Here is a 13,618-nt window from a genome sequence, read left to right as displayed (position 1 = left end):
AGGTCACTGCCTGTATGGAATAGTAAGTTCATGGGACTTTACTGCAGTTTATGCAGTTAAAATGTATATTGTTTAAGTTGTAAAAGATACAGTTGTTCTCTTTGGCTATTTTTCATCTGAAAATTAAGTCTTTAGAGCAGAAAAGACAACTCAATAAACTCACAAGTTTTGTTACTCTAAAGTCAATCATAGCATCCTGGGGTGGAAAAGTTGAGGAAGCAATGGTAATTTTTTAGTATTGCTAGGATGAGTATTTGATTTTTATGTGATAGACACTATAAAAGAAAATCCAGTGTGACTATAGACAAATGAGAAATATGTGGTTAAACAAGTCATCTGCTGCATCAAGGTGCTGTATGATCACTCATCCTTGGAGCAGTTTGCTTCTGGAGGGTTGCTCACTACAAATCAATGGTGAGGACTTACACTGGGCAAATTGTGCCAGATGCAGTGTGATGTGAATGCTTGACTTCTTCATCTGTAGGAAGCTATACATCAGAGGGAAATGGCAGGATACAGCCTGGGTTCTCTTCTTGTTCCTCCCTCTCATTCCAAATGTTGTTGAAGTCCCTAAATCATCCTGCCTCCTAGCCTCATGAAATGGGAGTGACAGTGCTTTCTTCCCATTGTAATGTCATTACTGCTGCTTAATTACATAAAATCCATATCTTCTCTGGTAGTCCTTCATTGTCACTGCTGTGCTCTTTTGAAGCAGTTCTGTATTGTCTAAGTGGTAATACATCTAATTGAAGTCTTGCTTAGGTTACAAGTGGAATGAAGCTGCCAAGATGTTTATCTAGCTTTCTTGAGCTGCCTTTGAGATTCTCAGTAGATACATGTCAGTTCTGTAATTCATGGCTTTGTGTGTTCATGTGTATTGCCATTACACTGGAATACGACAAAGAAAGTAAATCAAGGCAGAAGGTTTCACTAGTGACCTGCACTGGAAAGGAGATGAGAGCTGTAGATGAATTCTAACATAATATTCCAGGAGGTGATACTTGACTTTGATAAATTTTCGGAGAAAGGGCTGCCATTTCTGTGTTTGTACAATGCATAATGGGACTCTTACCTGGCATCTCTGCCCTGCCAAAACATGAATGAAAAATAGGATTGCTTGTCTGAGGAACAGCTCTGTCTTTCACATTGAAACTTGGCAATAAATGTGCATGAGTGCTCTCAAGAGACACTTTCCTTGTAAAGGAGTCAAGTGATTGATGAGGCATCTCACATTTTAAACATTATACAGGTGAAAACATTGGAGTATTCTGAGCCCATGCTTGCTGCTGTATATGCCTGCACAGTTTGCTTGCTTTTTAATTGTGGAACTAAAGAAGTTTGGTAAGTAAGGCAGGACCAGTAGAAAATGCTGTTTTCCTTCTGTAATGAAGTTTTTCATGTTTGACCACTGCAGGGTGAAGTAATGAAGAAGTTTTCGCTACCAGATCCAAAATTCCTTACTTCTAGAGTTGAAAGTATTTAAGAGAAGAAGGTCATTGAGAGGACAGATTTCAAGAAGTGGTATATGCATTTGGTGATGCTTTGGAAAGAAGCAGAGCATATTAGCCATGCTTTTAAAGTGTATATGGCTAATGCACTGCCAAATCTGTGGAATTTTATAGGCAGCTACTGTGAATAGTAATAGCAGTCAATGAATCTGCTTCTTACCCTTACTTACACTGGCACTGCAAGCTTTAGGATATCTTATTGCTTCTTTAAACTTATTTCAACATAGTTTCAGCCCTGTCAGCAAATCTCTGCTGTGTTATTGGTAATATGAATTGTCTCCCAGAACCCTACAATGTTCCACACAAAATCCTGAGGGACGAGAAAGCTGATGTGTGACTGAGTACCACTGGAAAAGAAAAAGGAACAAATCTGTCATGATACAGAGAAAAGAAATGTTCAAGTGAAAAGAACACTAGAGTAGAAAACCTCAGTGTGAGGCAGCATGTTTTGAGGATGAAGAAGAGATACGAAAGTAAGGCCAGGTTTAAGATGATGTTTGTGAGCAGGAGATTGATGTTCAAAAGAGAAATGGGACAGGGTTGAATGAAAGAATGGGAGACATATCAAATTAGTAAAGAAATTTGTCAAACAATAAAAGGAGATAAATGGGATTTTGCTGGAAAATAACTTCTCCAAAAGATGAGAAAGATTTAAACAATAAAAAAGTGAGAGAAATTAAATACCAAAGTAAGGGAAGGAAACAATATACTGATCTTTAAAAAGAAAATAAATAGTTGTATTTGTTTTATTGATTTATTGGAAGATTGTGTGGTGAGTTTAATGTCTGCACTGAAAGTGAAAGATGTCATAGGAAAAACTATGATTTTTTTTTTTTCCCAGGCTTTCCTGTGCAGGAAATGTAATAGGAAGTTATTTTTATTAACGAAGATCAGAGAATATGCAACAACAAACTACCAAGAATGGTGTGGAAAATCCAGTTATTTTTCCAGTCAGACCAGAAGAACCTGTGGCCGTTGACTAGCAGGAGCCTAAGGGTCAGATTATTAAGGAGCAGGATCAGTGAACTGCACAGCAATTGGAATCTGTGAATCTTTAAATGCATACGAACAAACTTACATTACAGTCAAAAAGAAATCTTGAACACCATGTAGCTGGTATTTGTAGCAATTCATTAATTGCTTTGTGCTCTGTTTTGTCTGCCTAATCAACACAAACAGCAGACTTGTTTGATTTCATTTGCAAATGTGAAACCAATTGATTTTTTGGCAATATACTGCTTGCTGAGCAGTATTTTTCCATCAAGACAGTCAGGTTACACCAGTCACCAAAAACCGATGAGGCAGAACAGTGAGAGCCTTGGATAGAGAGACAAGGTCTTTGGCAGAATGTTTTGGCATTTGTTAGGGGGAATGCACCCCTCAGTTCAGTGGTGCTGAGTGTGCTGGAAGGATTTTAGCCTTTCAAAGGCTGTGACAATCTGTGACAATACTCAGCCCATATCCATAACACACTTGCAAGGGACTGTGAGATGAGGAAATGGGGACCACAGTGCCTTTATTTGCAGCCATAGCACATGTTTCATCTATAAAAGATATTCAGCTGTCTATCTTGTCTGGACTTAACCAGTGACCAGTGTTTTATCTTAACAAGTTTGGTTGAACACACGTGCACAGTAAAAAAAATGATTGTTTATGGGCAGGAAATGCATAAGCTTTTTAATGAATAAAGTGTGAGTTTGAAACATTAAATGTGACGTGCATTGTTGTGTGCTACTACCTGCAAAGGGTTCTTCTTTGTAGTGTCCTACTTGGACTCAAGCACTAAATCTTTCATCAAAGCAAGTCTGATTATCTTGCACATGGTTTTCCTGAAAGGATGTTATGATTTTCTAGATGTTTGGTGGCTGGTGATAAATTAGGCTTTTATGATGTCATGTGAAAGGCCACTGCTTGGACTTCCTTCTCTATGAAGTGCACAGGAGAATACATTTGGGACATACTCAGCATCAGAAATTATCCTACCTTGTTTTATTTTAACCCTTTTGTGGACTCTTGCTTGTCTTGTAGCTCTCTTCAGACAAGGATAGCTTCATTTTTGCAGACAGGAGCCCCACAGTATCATGTTCTCAGTCCCCTCCATATGGGGATTTGGAATTTTTCCCCCCCTTGGGTAAAAAGATCTCAGTTCTTGAGCTCCCTTGAAGCTTTTCACAGCTTAAACTCTCTCCAGATATTTTGTCCTGAAAAGGGTTCTCAAATCAGACGGGGGTTTTATTGAGAAATTGGAATGCAGTGAGGGGTGGGGGATAAGGTGATGCATCCCATAAATTAAGTTGGGTTTATGACTGTGTAGAGGGAGGCTGGTCCTAAAAAAACAGCCAGCAGTAAAAGGCAGATTGTGACTTTGTCCAGAGAAGCAGCAGCTCCCTTCTTCATCCCCCATACTGCAGGGAGGGAGTATTTTACAACTTCTACTCGAACAATGAGAAATGACTGAACATCCTCTGTGCCAACTCCTATGTACTAGTCAATCCATAGCAGGGAGGAAGACAGGAAGAGAGAAATATTCATCTCCTCTCTGTCCTCTTCCCCCAAGTCTCACCACAAGCTTCAGAGGGACAAAGGTTCATGTAACACTGTAAGAGTTAAGGAAGGGGGTGTCTCGTCTCCTGCCCACCTTCAGGTGGTAAGGTGAAAAAAGGGCAAAGACAACAACAGCTGTTATAGTTGATTTAATTAGAATTTTTCAATTATATGCTTTTTAGATGAAAGAATCAATTTTGAATAAAGCAATATTTTATTAGGGCAAATATAACAGCACCCCATTCCAAAAAATATTTTAATATCATTTTGATGTTAACATAACAAATGCCATGATTTTTTTTTCAGAAATGTGAACGTTCATGGGGTAGCAAAATCATCACAAGCAATGCATCCTGTAAAAGAAAAACTCTATGAAGAAGTAGTATCCTGAGTTCATAGATCTGCTTTCATTAAATAGCTGCTTAATGCTCTTAAAGTAGATAGATAAATATCTGTAAGTAGACTACAAGATAGCTGTCCTAATGTTTACTGTTTTTTTACTTATCATTTGGTATTTGACCAGAGATGATAATTGAATTTGTTTACATTTCCAATATAAGTTGCTATAAATGAAGTATTTTTAGTGGAAGAAGAGAAGAAATTAAGTAGGATTGCAGCATGGATAGCTGGGGTTATCAGTTTTCCTATTCATTTTTACACATCAGTCAGCAAAGACAGCTGAAAAAGACATTCATTCCTGCACAATAAACCCAGCCAAAATCGAACAACTTCACAAAGGGATTTCCTGATCTTTGCAGAAAATGTGAAGAGTAGGGAATGTTGAGAAAACTAATCAGAGTGGATTAAAAAAAAGGTGAGAATTACATGTAAAAATTTCAAAGCTATCATGCCCTCACCTAAATATACATAATGCAACAATAAAACTGCATATGATGAGGACATTATTACCGTACTCTCCCCCACAAAATAGTTGACAGAGTGGAGAATGGGTAAAGCAAGAAGAAAACACATTGAATAGTCAGCATAAAGCAGCACTTGAAGGTACCAGTGAAAAGACAAGAAACCTCTTCTCTTCCTATACTACAGCTGATCTCCATCTATATGAAAGAGATTAATTTCTCACAGCGTCCTGGTTTTTAGTGATGTGCGAGTGACACATTTGTCCAGGGAACCTGAAGAAACATGCTCTTATACAACTTCCTCCAAACCTAAACTGTAAAAAAAAAAAAATCACAAATGCTTCTAACCCATGTCATGCAAAATCCATGTTATTCAGACACCTCTTAATGCCCAGGTTAGTTTGAAACATGGAATGGTTAGCTCACACATCAGCAGCCAGGCTACAGGGCAGTGTAAGTCAAGGGGAGTGGTACCACCTGTAAACAGCATTTGCAAAGAGCATTTCTATTTTGTTTCAAGAGTAGGAAAATCTCACTTTGATAATTATTAGTTTGCATTTTAGCAAACATGCTAAAGATTTTAGCTGTGATGTGTGTGGTTGGATGACCAGGTACAACATATCAGAAAGGAAGGGTTTCTGCTGGAGCAAGGTCAGAGGGCTGGAGCACACCTCCTGTGAAAAACAGGCTGAGAGACTGGAGATTGTTCAGCCTAGAGAAAAGAAGACAGAAATAGAGCAGCATTCCAATACCTATGGGGGGACCTACAAGGGAGCTGGAGAGGGAGTTTATACAAAAGCATGTAGTGAGAGGACAAGGGGGAATTGTTTTAAACTGTAAGAGGGTTCAGATTAGGTATTAGGAAGAAATTCTTTATTGTGAGGGTGGTGAGGCATTGGAACAGGTTGCCCAGAGAAGCTGTGGTTCCCCCATCCCTGGAAGTGTTCAGGGCCAGGTTAGATGGGGCATGGAGCAAGCTGGGGTAGTGGAAGGTGTCCCTGCCCATGGCAGGGGAGTTGGAACGAGATGTTCTTTACTGTCCTTTCCAACCCAAACCGTTCTCTGATTTTGGGATTGTGCCCAGCCCTAATACCTGAACTATCACAATTATGGTCTGTATGTGGCAAATGGAGCGGGTTTGATTTTCTTGCTCTCCTCCAGAAGTTCTCCGCTTATTTAGGAGAAGGAATCCTGTGAAGAAGAAATGATCTTGCCATTCGGAAGCTGCTTTGGCACTTTTCAGGGCCGTGAGCTGAGGTTACTATTGCACTTACATCCAGGCTGGGGAACAATGTCCAGGTCTTCCCAGGCAAAATTGGGCCTCAGGGCAAACTACAAGGGAGAGAAGCAGCCGCCTCTCTCCAGCCAGCTGCAGGAATTTTGCTGTTTTCGGCAAAACTGCGGGGGGAACGCTCCTCGGAGCGCCTCATGCATGGCAGCCTGAAAGCAGCTCCGGTCCCACCTGCAGGATGCCCTGGCAGAGCTGTGCGGGGCGGCTCCTGATGGGTGAGCTCAGCTCCGTACCCAAAGCGAGTGAAATTCAGCACTGGCCTCGGGGATATCGGGCTGTAATTCGGGAGGAATGTTATCTGGCTCGAGGGACGGCACTGACCAAGATGTTTTCTCAGGCTTCGCTTGGCAAATGGACAGATCCGAGCAAGGCTCAGCCCTGCGAGGGGCTCTAGTGCCTGCAGCTCCGGGTGCTCGCCCCGGGCCGAGGTCTCTCCCGAGGAGGGGCACCTGGGGCCGGCTAGTCCCGCTCCTGCTTTATCTGTGCGGGCCGTGGGGCTGAGCGAGCCCGTTTCCCCGGAGTGCAGCATTGTTCCCGGCTCCGGCCGCCGCGTGGCCCCGCTGATGGACAATACCAGCCGTCCCGACTTCCTGAGCAGACCAGACAGCTTGCTGTTTTCTTCGAGCCTCTTATCACCCCCTGTCATTGAAAGGGAGGTCTGGCTTCGCCTTCGGCTGGGGCTGATAGGCAGCAGCGAAGTGGAAAAGGCGCAGGGCAGGGAGGGGAAGAGGAGGAGGAGGAGGAGGGAGAGGAGCTCCATTACTGTTATTATCGCCCTAATGTTTATTGCTGTTCCGAGTTCATTTGCCTTAACCCTTTGGAAGCTGGTCAAATTAAAGATTATCAAAGCGATAAGATAAAGCCGCTGTTCTACCGCCCCTGGTTCCTGGCGGAAAAGCGAAGGTTGTGCTCAGGTTTTATGGACTGTGTGGTTTGTGTTGATGCCTTATTGCTGGAGTGCAGGGGGGTCCCGAGATAAGACCTTACCCTAAAGTTGCCCAGCACTCGCAGCCTGCCAAGGTCCATGGGATGTGCAGGGGCTCAGCGCAGAATCAGCCCTTTCCTCAGGTCATTCTTCTCCCTTCCCTTCCTCCTCAACATAGTTTTAGTAAAGATTAAACTTTCTGAATAGGGAGGGGATTTGCATAGGAAAACATGCTAGGGGAAAAAAAACATTATGCCTCTTATTTTCAATGGCATTTAATTATATGTGAGTTTCAGCCTATTGGTTGCTTTTGCCTTTTGCCTTTTCCTGTGGTTCTTTGCGAACAATACTGTCTTTCTGCAAAAGACTGCTGACCCAAGAGTGGAAAGCAGTCTGTTCATGCTGCATTAAAACAAATTTAGATCAGGAACCAAATTCACTGGCATTCTTCTATTCCCTCGGTACCCCAACTGCTCCACGACTTTGCTTTTCTAAGAACAGTGGAAAGAAAAAATGAAAACTGAGCAACAACACATTTTGGCTCATCTTAAATTCCTGGATATGTTTACTGTGCTTCTTGTTAGGTTTGGGCTTCACTCTTCAATGTTTTATCTTCAGTCTCCTCACATTTACTATGGAGATAGGAGTATCTTGCTTTATAATTACACAGGGTTTTCATCCCTGTTACTATAGATATTATAACAAACACTGCCCTTTGCAAAGAAGCCAAGCCAGTGTTCTCTGTCCCGTGGATCTCCAGAAGAACGCGCAGAGCAGCGCACAGGAGACACAGTGCTCGTTACTGTGACTCCTTCTGGGGTTTGATCCAAGCTCAGCTGAGCCATGCATTGGAAGTTTGCACCAGTAAGGCATGTGTTTACAGCCTCTACAGCTCTGGTTTAGTGACATACTTCTACTTTTCCTAACAGAGTGCTCAGAAGACATCACAGTAACTGTTTTCCGATGTTGCATCTGGGTTAAGACACGATGTCCCCGGGCCTAGTGGCAAATGTGGCAGAACAGCAGGGAATGGGGGACAAGGTTGATGGTGAAAGAACTGCCTAGTGAGCAATGCATGCAGTCTCCTGACATGTTTGCAACACTTCAGCAAGGCTGTTCTCCAAGCAATAAGCTGCAGCAGATGCACATATGTACTGCGGGGCTGGCGTTACTACTGAGATTTACTACTTGAACCCTCTTTAAAAAATGTTGTGTAAAATGCTTCAAGAAATACACAAAGGGGAGATTATTTCATAAGATAAACTTTAGTATATAAATTACTGCGATATAAAATTTTTGTAGGGCCTGTTGTGATAGGGCAAAGGGTAATAGGGTAACAGTTTTTAACTTAAAGAGGGTAGATTTACACAAAATATAAGGCAGAAACTTTTTATTATGAGAGTGGTGAAACACTGAAACATCTGAAGCAGATTTCCCAGAGAGGTGGAAGATGCCCCATCCTTGGAAACATTTGAGGTCAGGTTGGATGGGGCTCTGAGTAACTGATCTAGTTGAAGATGTCGCTGCTCAGTGCAGAAAGCTTGGACTATATGAGTTTAAAGGTGCCTTCCAACCCAAACCATTCTATGATTCTATGATAATGATGAAAACACACAACTGCAGTCTAATCAAGTATCTATTTTTTTTCTTTTAATGTGATAAGTTAGAGCTAAAAGGTGAGGATTTTAAGAAGAAAATAAGGAAAAACACTAGCAGGGTTTGCAGGAAACTTTGGCCCCTCTGTTTTTGAAATCCTTTTTGAAAAAACATCTTGAGCAAAAAAGTGCAAGACTAAACACTCAAGCCAGAGCCTCCACCAGGCTGGGTCAGTACTCTTTGCTAATGGGAACCCTGATGTAACAAATCATCTTCCAAGCAGTGGTGCTGATTGTGAGCTTAACCCTGGCTGCTTTTCAGATGCAGTTATACTGTGGTGTGCTTAGATCAAGTTTGTTTATTTTTAGAGGTAAACCCTTGTCTGTGCTTCAGCAAGCAGAGCTGGGCACAGTTCCATCACAGGTGTTTTACTGAGGACTTGATCTCAGTTTTATTCTAGTGTAAGAGAAAGCAAAAGCTGGCATTGGATGCTGGCTTCAGTGAAGCCACATTTGAAAGGGAATCAACCAAGCTGTAGTAATAAAGGAAACCTTGGCTTTCTTTCAGGCCACACTATCTCCTTTTTCTTACGTTGTCTTAAGGCTTTAAATTTTCAGTTAAAGTTAATTGAATAAGACAGTGATACAATGCACAGTGAAACCAGATCAATCACTGCCCAAGACAAAATAGGAGTCGCAATGACACTCAGAACAAGAGCTTGGGAAATGTGATATTTACATTAAAATGCTTTACATTTTTGTCTTGTGGTTTAAAAACCAAATTTAAAAATGCCTTACCACATTGCATAACAAATTTTTTTGCTGCTTATCTGTATGCATTTGTATGTGTGCATTTGGACAACAAAATTGAATAATCACAAAAGCAAATTTAGTAATAATGGGGTATTTTCTACAGTTACACAGCCTCACTTGCAGAAAATGTAAACCAGAAAAATTCATGTCATAGGAACTTATTCTGTTCTTTGAGAGGCAGTCATGACAGTGAGCTGCAAATAAAACTGTAGAATTTACTTGCTCATATTAAGTGGCAACAGAGAATTTGACTACTGTCTTTTCCATCTTGCTTCACTTTCAATATTTACCTGAATATTGTTTCTGACTCTTAGCATGCCATTAAAACTTGTCATTACTAGTCATTTATGCTAACTGCTTGCATGGAAAATAAGGGGGTTTTCCTTACAAAATGGATAACTAAAAGCAAAGTCTTGATTTTATGTTCATGATCTGTGTGCTGTAAAAACAACAGAAAGCCTTAATTAGTGTTTTCAGGGTTGTAGACTCTGTATCTAAACCCTCAGAGTTTTCAGGGAGTCAAAGGGCTTTGTTTTCCTGTCAGTATGTAAAGCACAATGGCACAGAAAAAGTAATCCTGCAGGAATACGAAACATGAAGTGCTGTCATTTCATAAGGTTCTTTTCCATCAGAAAGAGGATATGGGGCAGTTTATATTCAGCAGCAGCTATTTTTCAAGAACCACCCCCCATTTCACCAAACCACCTCCCCACCCCTGCCCCCACACCCCCCAAAAAAATAAAAATCCAGCTTTTTTTATGGTGGAATTTTATCTCCTCTTTCTCCTCTTTCTGATCTGGTTGTGTTCCAGAAAATGATGCCTTGGTATTGAAAAAGTAATACACTTTAATGATGAATATACTAGAGGGCTTTTTTGGATGGTGGTATTTTTGTGGATTTTTTCCTTTTGGAAGCCTGACAGATGCATCTCTGGTTTCAGTGAAAAACTTAGACTATATAAACAAGCAGTCATTCTGTTCCAAGAGAAGCTTTTTTTAATATTCTTATTTTATTGTAATTACCTTATTGTTTTCATATTATGAGCTACTTGTAGAAAAATACAGGAAACATGACTGCAATACAATCCTTTCATCAGGAATAGCTTTGTTCCAGTCATCATTTCTATTCAGTGTTGAAACTTTGGCTAATAAGAATACAATCAAACCCTGAGCTCAGGTGTTAATATTATGGTTTCATGTGGCCTCTGTAGCTGGTAACTTCTGTAAGTGGACCTTTTTAAAAGTGCCCAGGAGATATTTTGTCTGTAATGCTGTTTTCAAGTAAATTAACAAAGTTGTGTTTCTCAAAAGGACACAAACTCCTTCAGGAGAGCCACTTAAAATCTTTTAACCCAAGTCAGTCGGGGAATTTGTATTATCATATATATTAAATCTACTATTATTTCCCCCCCGTTTTTTTGTTGGTTTTTTTTTTTTTTTTTTTTTTTTCACAGATTATGTCCTAATATCTTTACTGCATTATTGTTAAAGCTTGTGATGTTTTAAAGGAAAAATATGAGGATTTTTAAACCTCGATGGCTTCAACATACTAGTTGTTTGTGTGATCTCGGTGTATAATCCAGCATTGCAAATACTTCCCTTTTACTGATTTGTGCCTACCTCAAACCTTATTTTGGCCTACTCAGCAGATGAGCGTTTATGTTTTTGAATAAAGGGCTGGAATTAGATATTTTTTAAGATAATCTGTTTTAAGAAAAAGCTTTTGTCCAAGACAGTTAAAAGACTGCTCCCAAGCTGTTCAAAAGCAGAATGCAGCTACATACAGCAGGCCATGGCAATTCATTCTGTGCTTCCTAGTAGTTTTTTGTTGTGGTTTTTTTCTTTTTTTTAATGGGAAGCCAATATCTTAGATAAGGCTTCATTTCGAAGTATGTTTTTGACAAAAAGATTGTGGATGTAAAAGTTTTACTTACATAGCATTTATAAAAATGGAAATCTAAGTTTTATGATATAGCCTTTATGATTTAAACTAGGTGATTTAAAAACACTTCACTTCTAGCTAATGGCTTGAATTAGGGCTGAATAAAGGGCAATTGTTTTTATACTGAAATTATTGGTTTATGAAGGATTTCCTTGTTTCCAGACACATATATATACACATGTATGTAAATTAAACTGTACTCCAGATAAAAGACATACCTCCATGAGCACATTAGAGTCAGATCCAAATTTTATCAAAATTAGTGGGTGTCTTTCCCATTTCAAACCAGATTTTGCAATCCATATTCACACGACCCTCCAGGGGATCCCTCAAGTTGATGCAGTTTTGCATGACTTGGCCTCAAATGTCTGCTGCAGTTTCAAAAAGCCCATTATAGGGCTGCAGTAGGAAATCATTTAGTCTAATTTAAGGAAATCATGGTGAGTTTTTTTATTGTCATATTATTTTGTTCTGATCCATCTGTTTACTCTCTTCTGAAGGCAAGATGAAATGTTTTTTAGCCTAAAGACTGAACTAGTAAAACTGCTGCCTGGAGTAAGTCTCGGCAGACCTGTTTGTTCCACGTCCCCTTCTTCAGTGCCATATTTCCTTTGGTGGATTTCCTCTGCTCCTGGAAGCAACATGTCTAGCTTTCTTGTGCACAATTATGAAGAACAATTTCCTACATTTTACTGCACAGGATGAGGTGATTTTGGAAGTTAACATGACCTGAACCACATAGGATCAACAGAGAGCATGTGAAAAATGTAGCATGCAGCATTACAAGTTTAAAAAAATCTACATTCACAAAATGCTCCTTAGCTCCACCGCTGGTCAGAGGGTGGAAGAGGGAGAGAAAAAGCAGTCCTTGCCTTTTTCTGGAAAGCCTGCTGTGTAACCACCATAAAGTCAAATGCAAGAGGAGAGTTCAGCCTTAGCTTTGTTGTTCTGTAACCAAGCTGGGTTTGTTTTGGTTTCTTTAAACCTAGACAGATATAATTTTAGTATTTATTGCTACAAAGACACACAGCTTGTGAGAAGAGATTATATATTTTATTCAATCAACATGTACATTTGGAAAAAGCTAATTGTTTAAACGTTGTCTCCCAATTTTAAAGAAAGATACAGCCAGTTTTTGAATTCAGTGAAATGCAGTTAAAGGAGCTTTTGCCTCTGTTTAATTTTGTTGTATTATTTTTGATGACTGGTTGTGGGATTGTTTTGGTGTGGTAGCACTTTTAAGGATACTTGAACAGTAAGGTGAACATGACCAAAGTTTTGGTTTCTGTGATGGTTTCAAGGCAATTTCTTTTCATTTATGAGATATTTACACTTTTATTTGCATGTGAATACTCAAAATACCTTAAGAAAAAAATATGTACACGTTCAAAATCTGGATGTTTACTGGTGTTGCATATGGTTACCCATATCCATAACAGTCTTTCAGCATCATTTGTCTGTGATCATGTTTTTATTTGAAAGAGACTAGTTGTCATGTTAGCTCTGTGATTTACATTATTTAAACAAATGGGGGGAAAAGGATTTTGAATCAGTTCATTCACTAGCATGACTAAGATGTACAATAACTTCTTATAAAATGTTCACCATTATATGGCTGTAAGGCTTGAGTTCAAGCCCTTTGTGTACACACAAACAGAGAATAACTCTTTCCATCTGAAATAGCCTGGTGAAAGGATGCTGCCTCCTGGTGATTTAATAGGCATATAAGCTTCCACTAAAATTGCATCTTCAAGAAAAACAGTTCATCCTTGGAAGAGTCCATTGGTGGGCCTGGCCTGTGCTCAGCTCACAAGGAAGCAGGAACAGTGGGGAGGCCTTCAGGGTGGAGAAGGTAACAGTCCTTGCAGTGCCTCTCTCTTCTTTTCCACAGGATTTTCTGCAAGGGGACTCCACCAAAGCCAGGCAAAAGCTGAACTGGAAGCCGAGAGTCACGTTTGATGTGAGTGGCCTTTCTGGTGTGCTTTGTACCTGCTGGGTGTTCACGTCCTCTAAAAACAATTCGCAGGGAGGGGAAGGGAGGGGGGACACCTCTGTGTGAGGTGGCCTGGGACACCCTGAGATACCCCATTTTTGGTGCCTCTGCATGGATCCTTGGTTTGAAGAAAGCAGACACTGTGGCA

The 13,618-nt window shown here is 40.2% G+C and overlaps 1 protein-coding gene across 1 annotated transcript in view; it reads left to right on the top strand.

Annotated features, from left to right (window-relative positions):
- Window positions 1-13,618, top strand: part of GMDS (GDP-mannose 4,6-dehydratase) — a 406,821-nt gene that overhangs the window by 391,198 nt on the left and 2,005 nt on the right. Inside the window, exon 10 of the mRNA XM_083864918.1 lies at window positions 13,369-13,437. Within this exon, the coding sequence (XP_083721044.1) occupies window positions 13,369-13,437 (69 nt within the window). The remainder of the gene's footprint in view (window positions 1-13,368; window positions 13,438-13,618) is intronic.

The sequence above is a fragment of the Zosterops lateralis genome (assembly GCF_965231275.1).
Source record: "Zosterops lateralis genome assembly, chromosome: 1".
In the NCBI taxonomy this organism is placed as follows: Eukaryota; Metazoa; Chordata; class Aves; order Passeriformes; family Zosteropidae; genus Zosterops; species Zosterops lateralis.
Note: the sequence above shows the minus strand (reverse complement) of the source record. Positions and strands in the feature narration are given on the sequence as shown.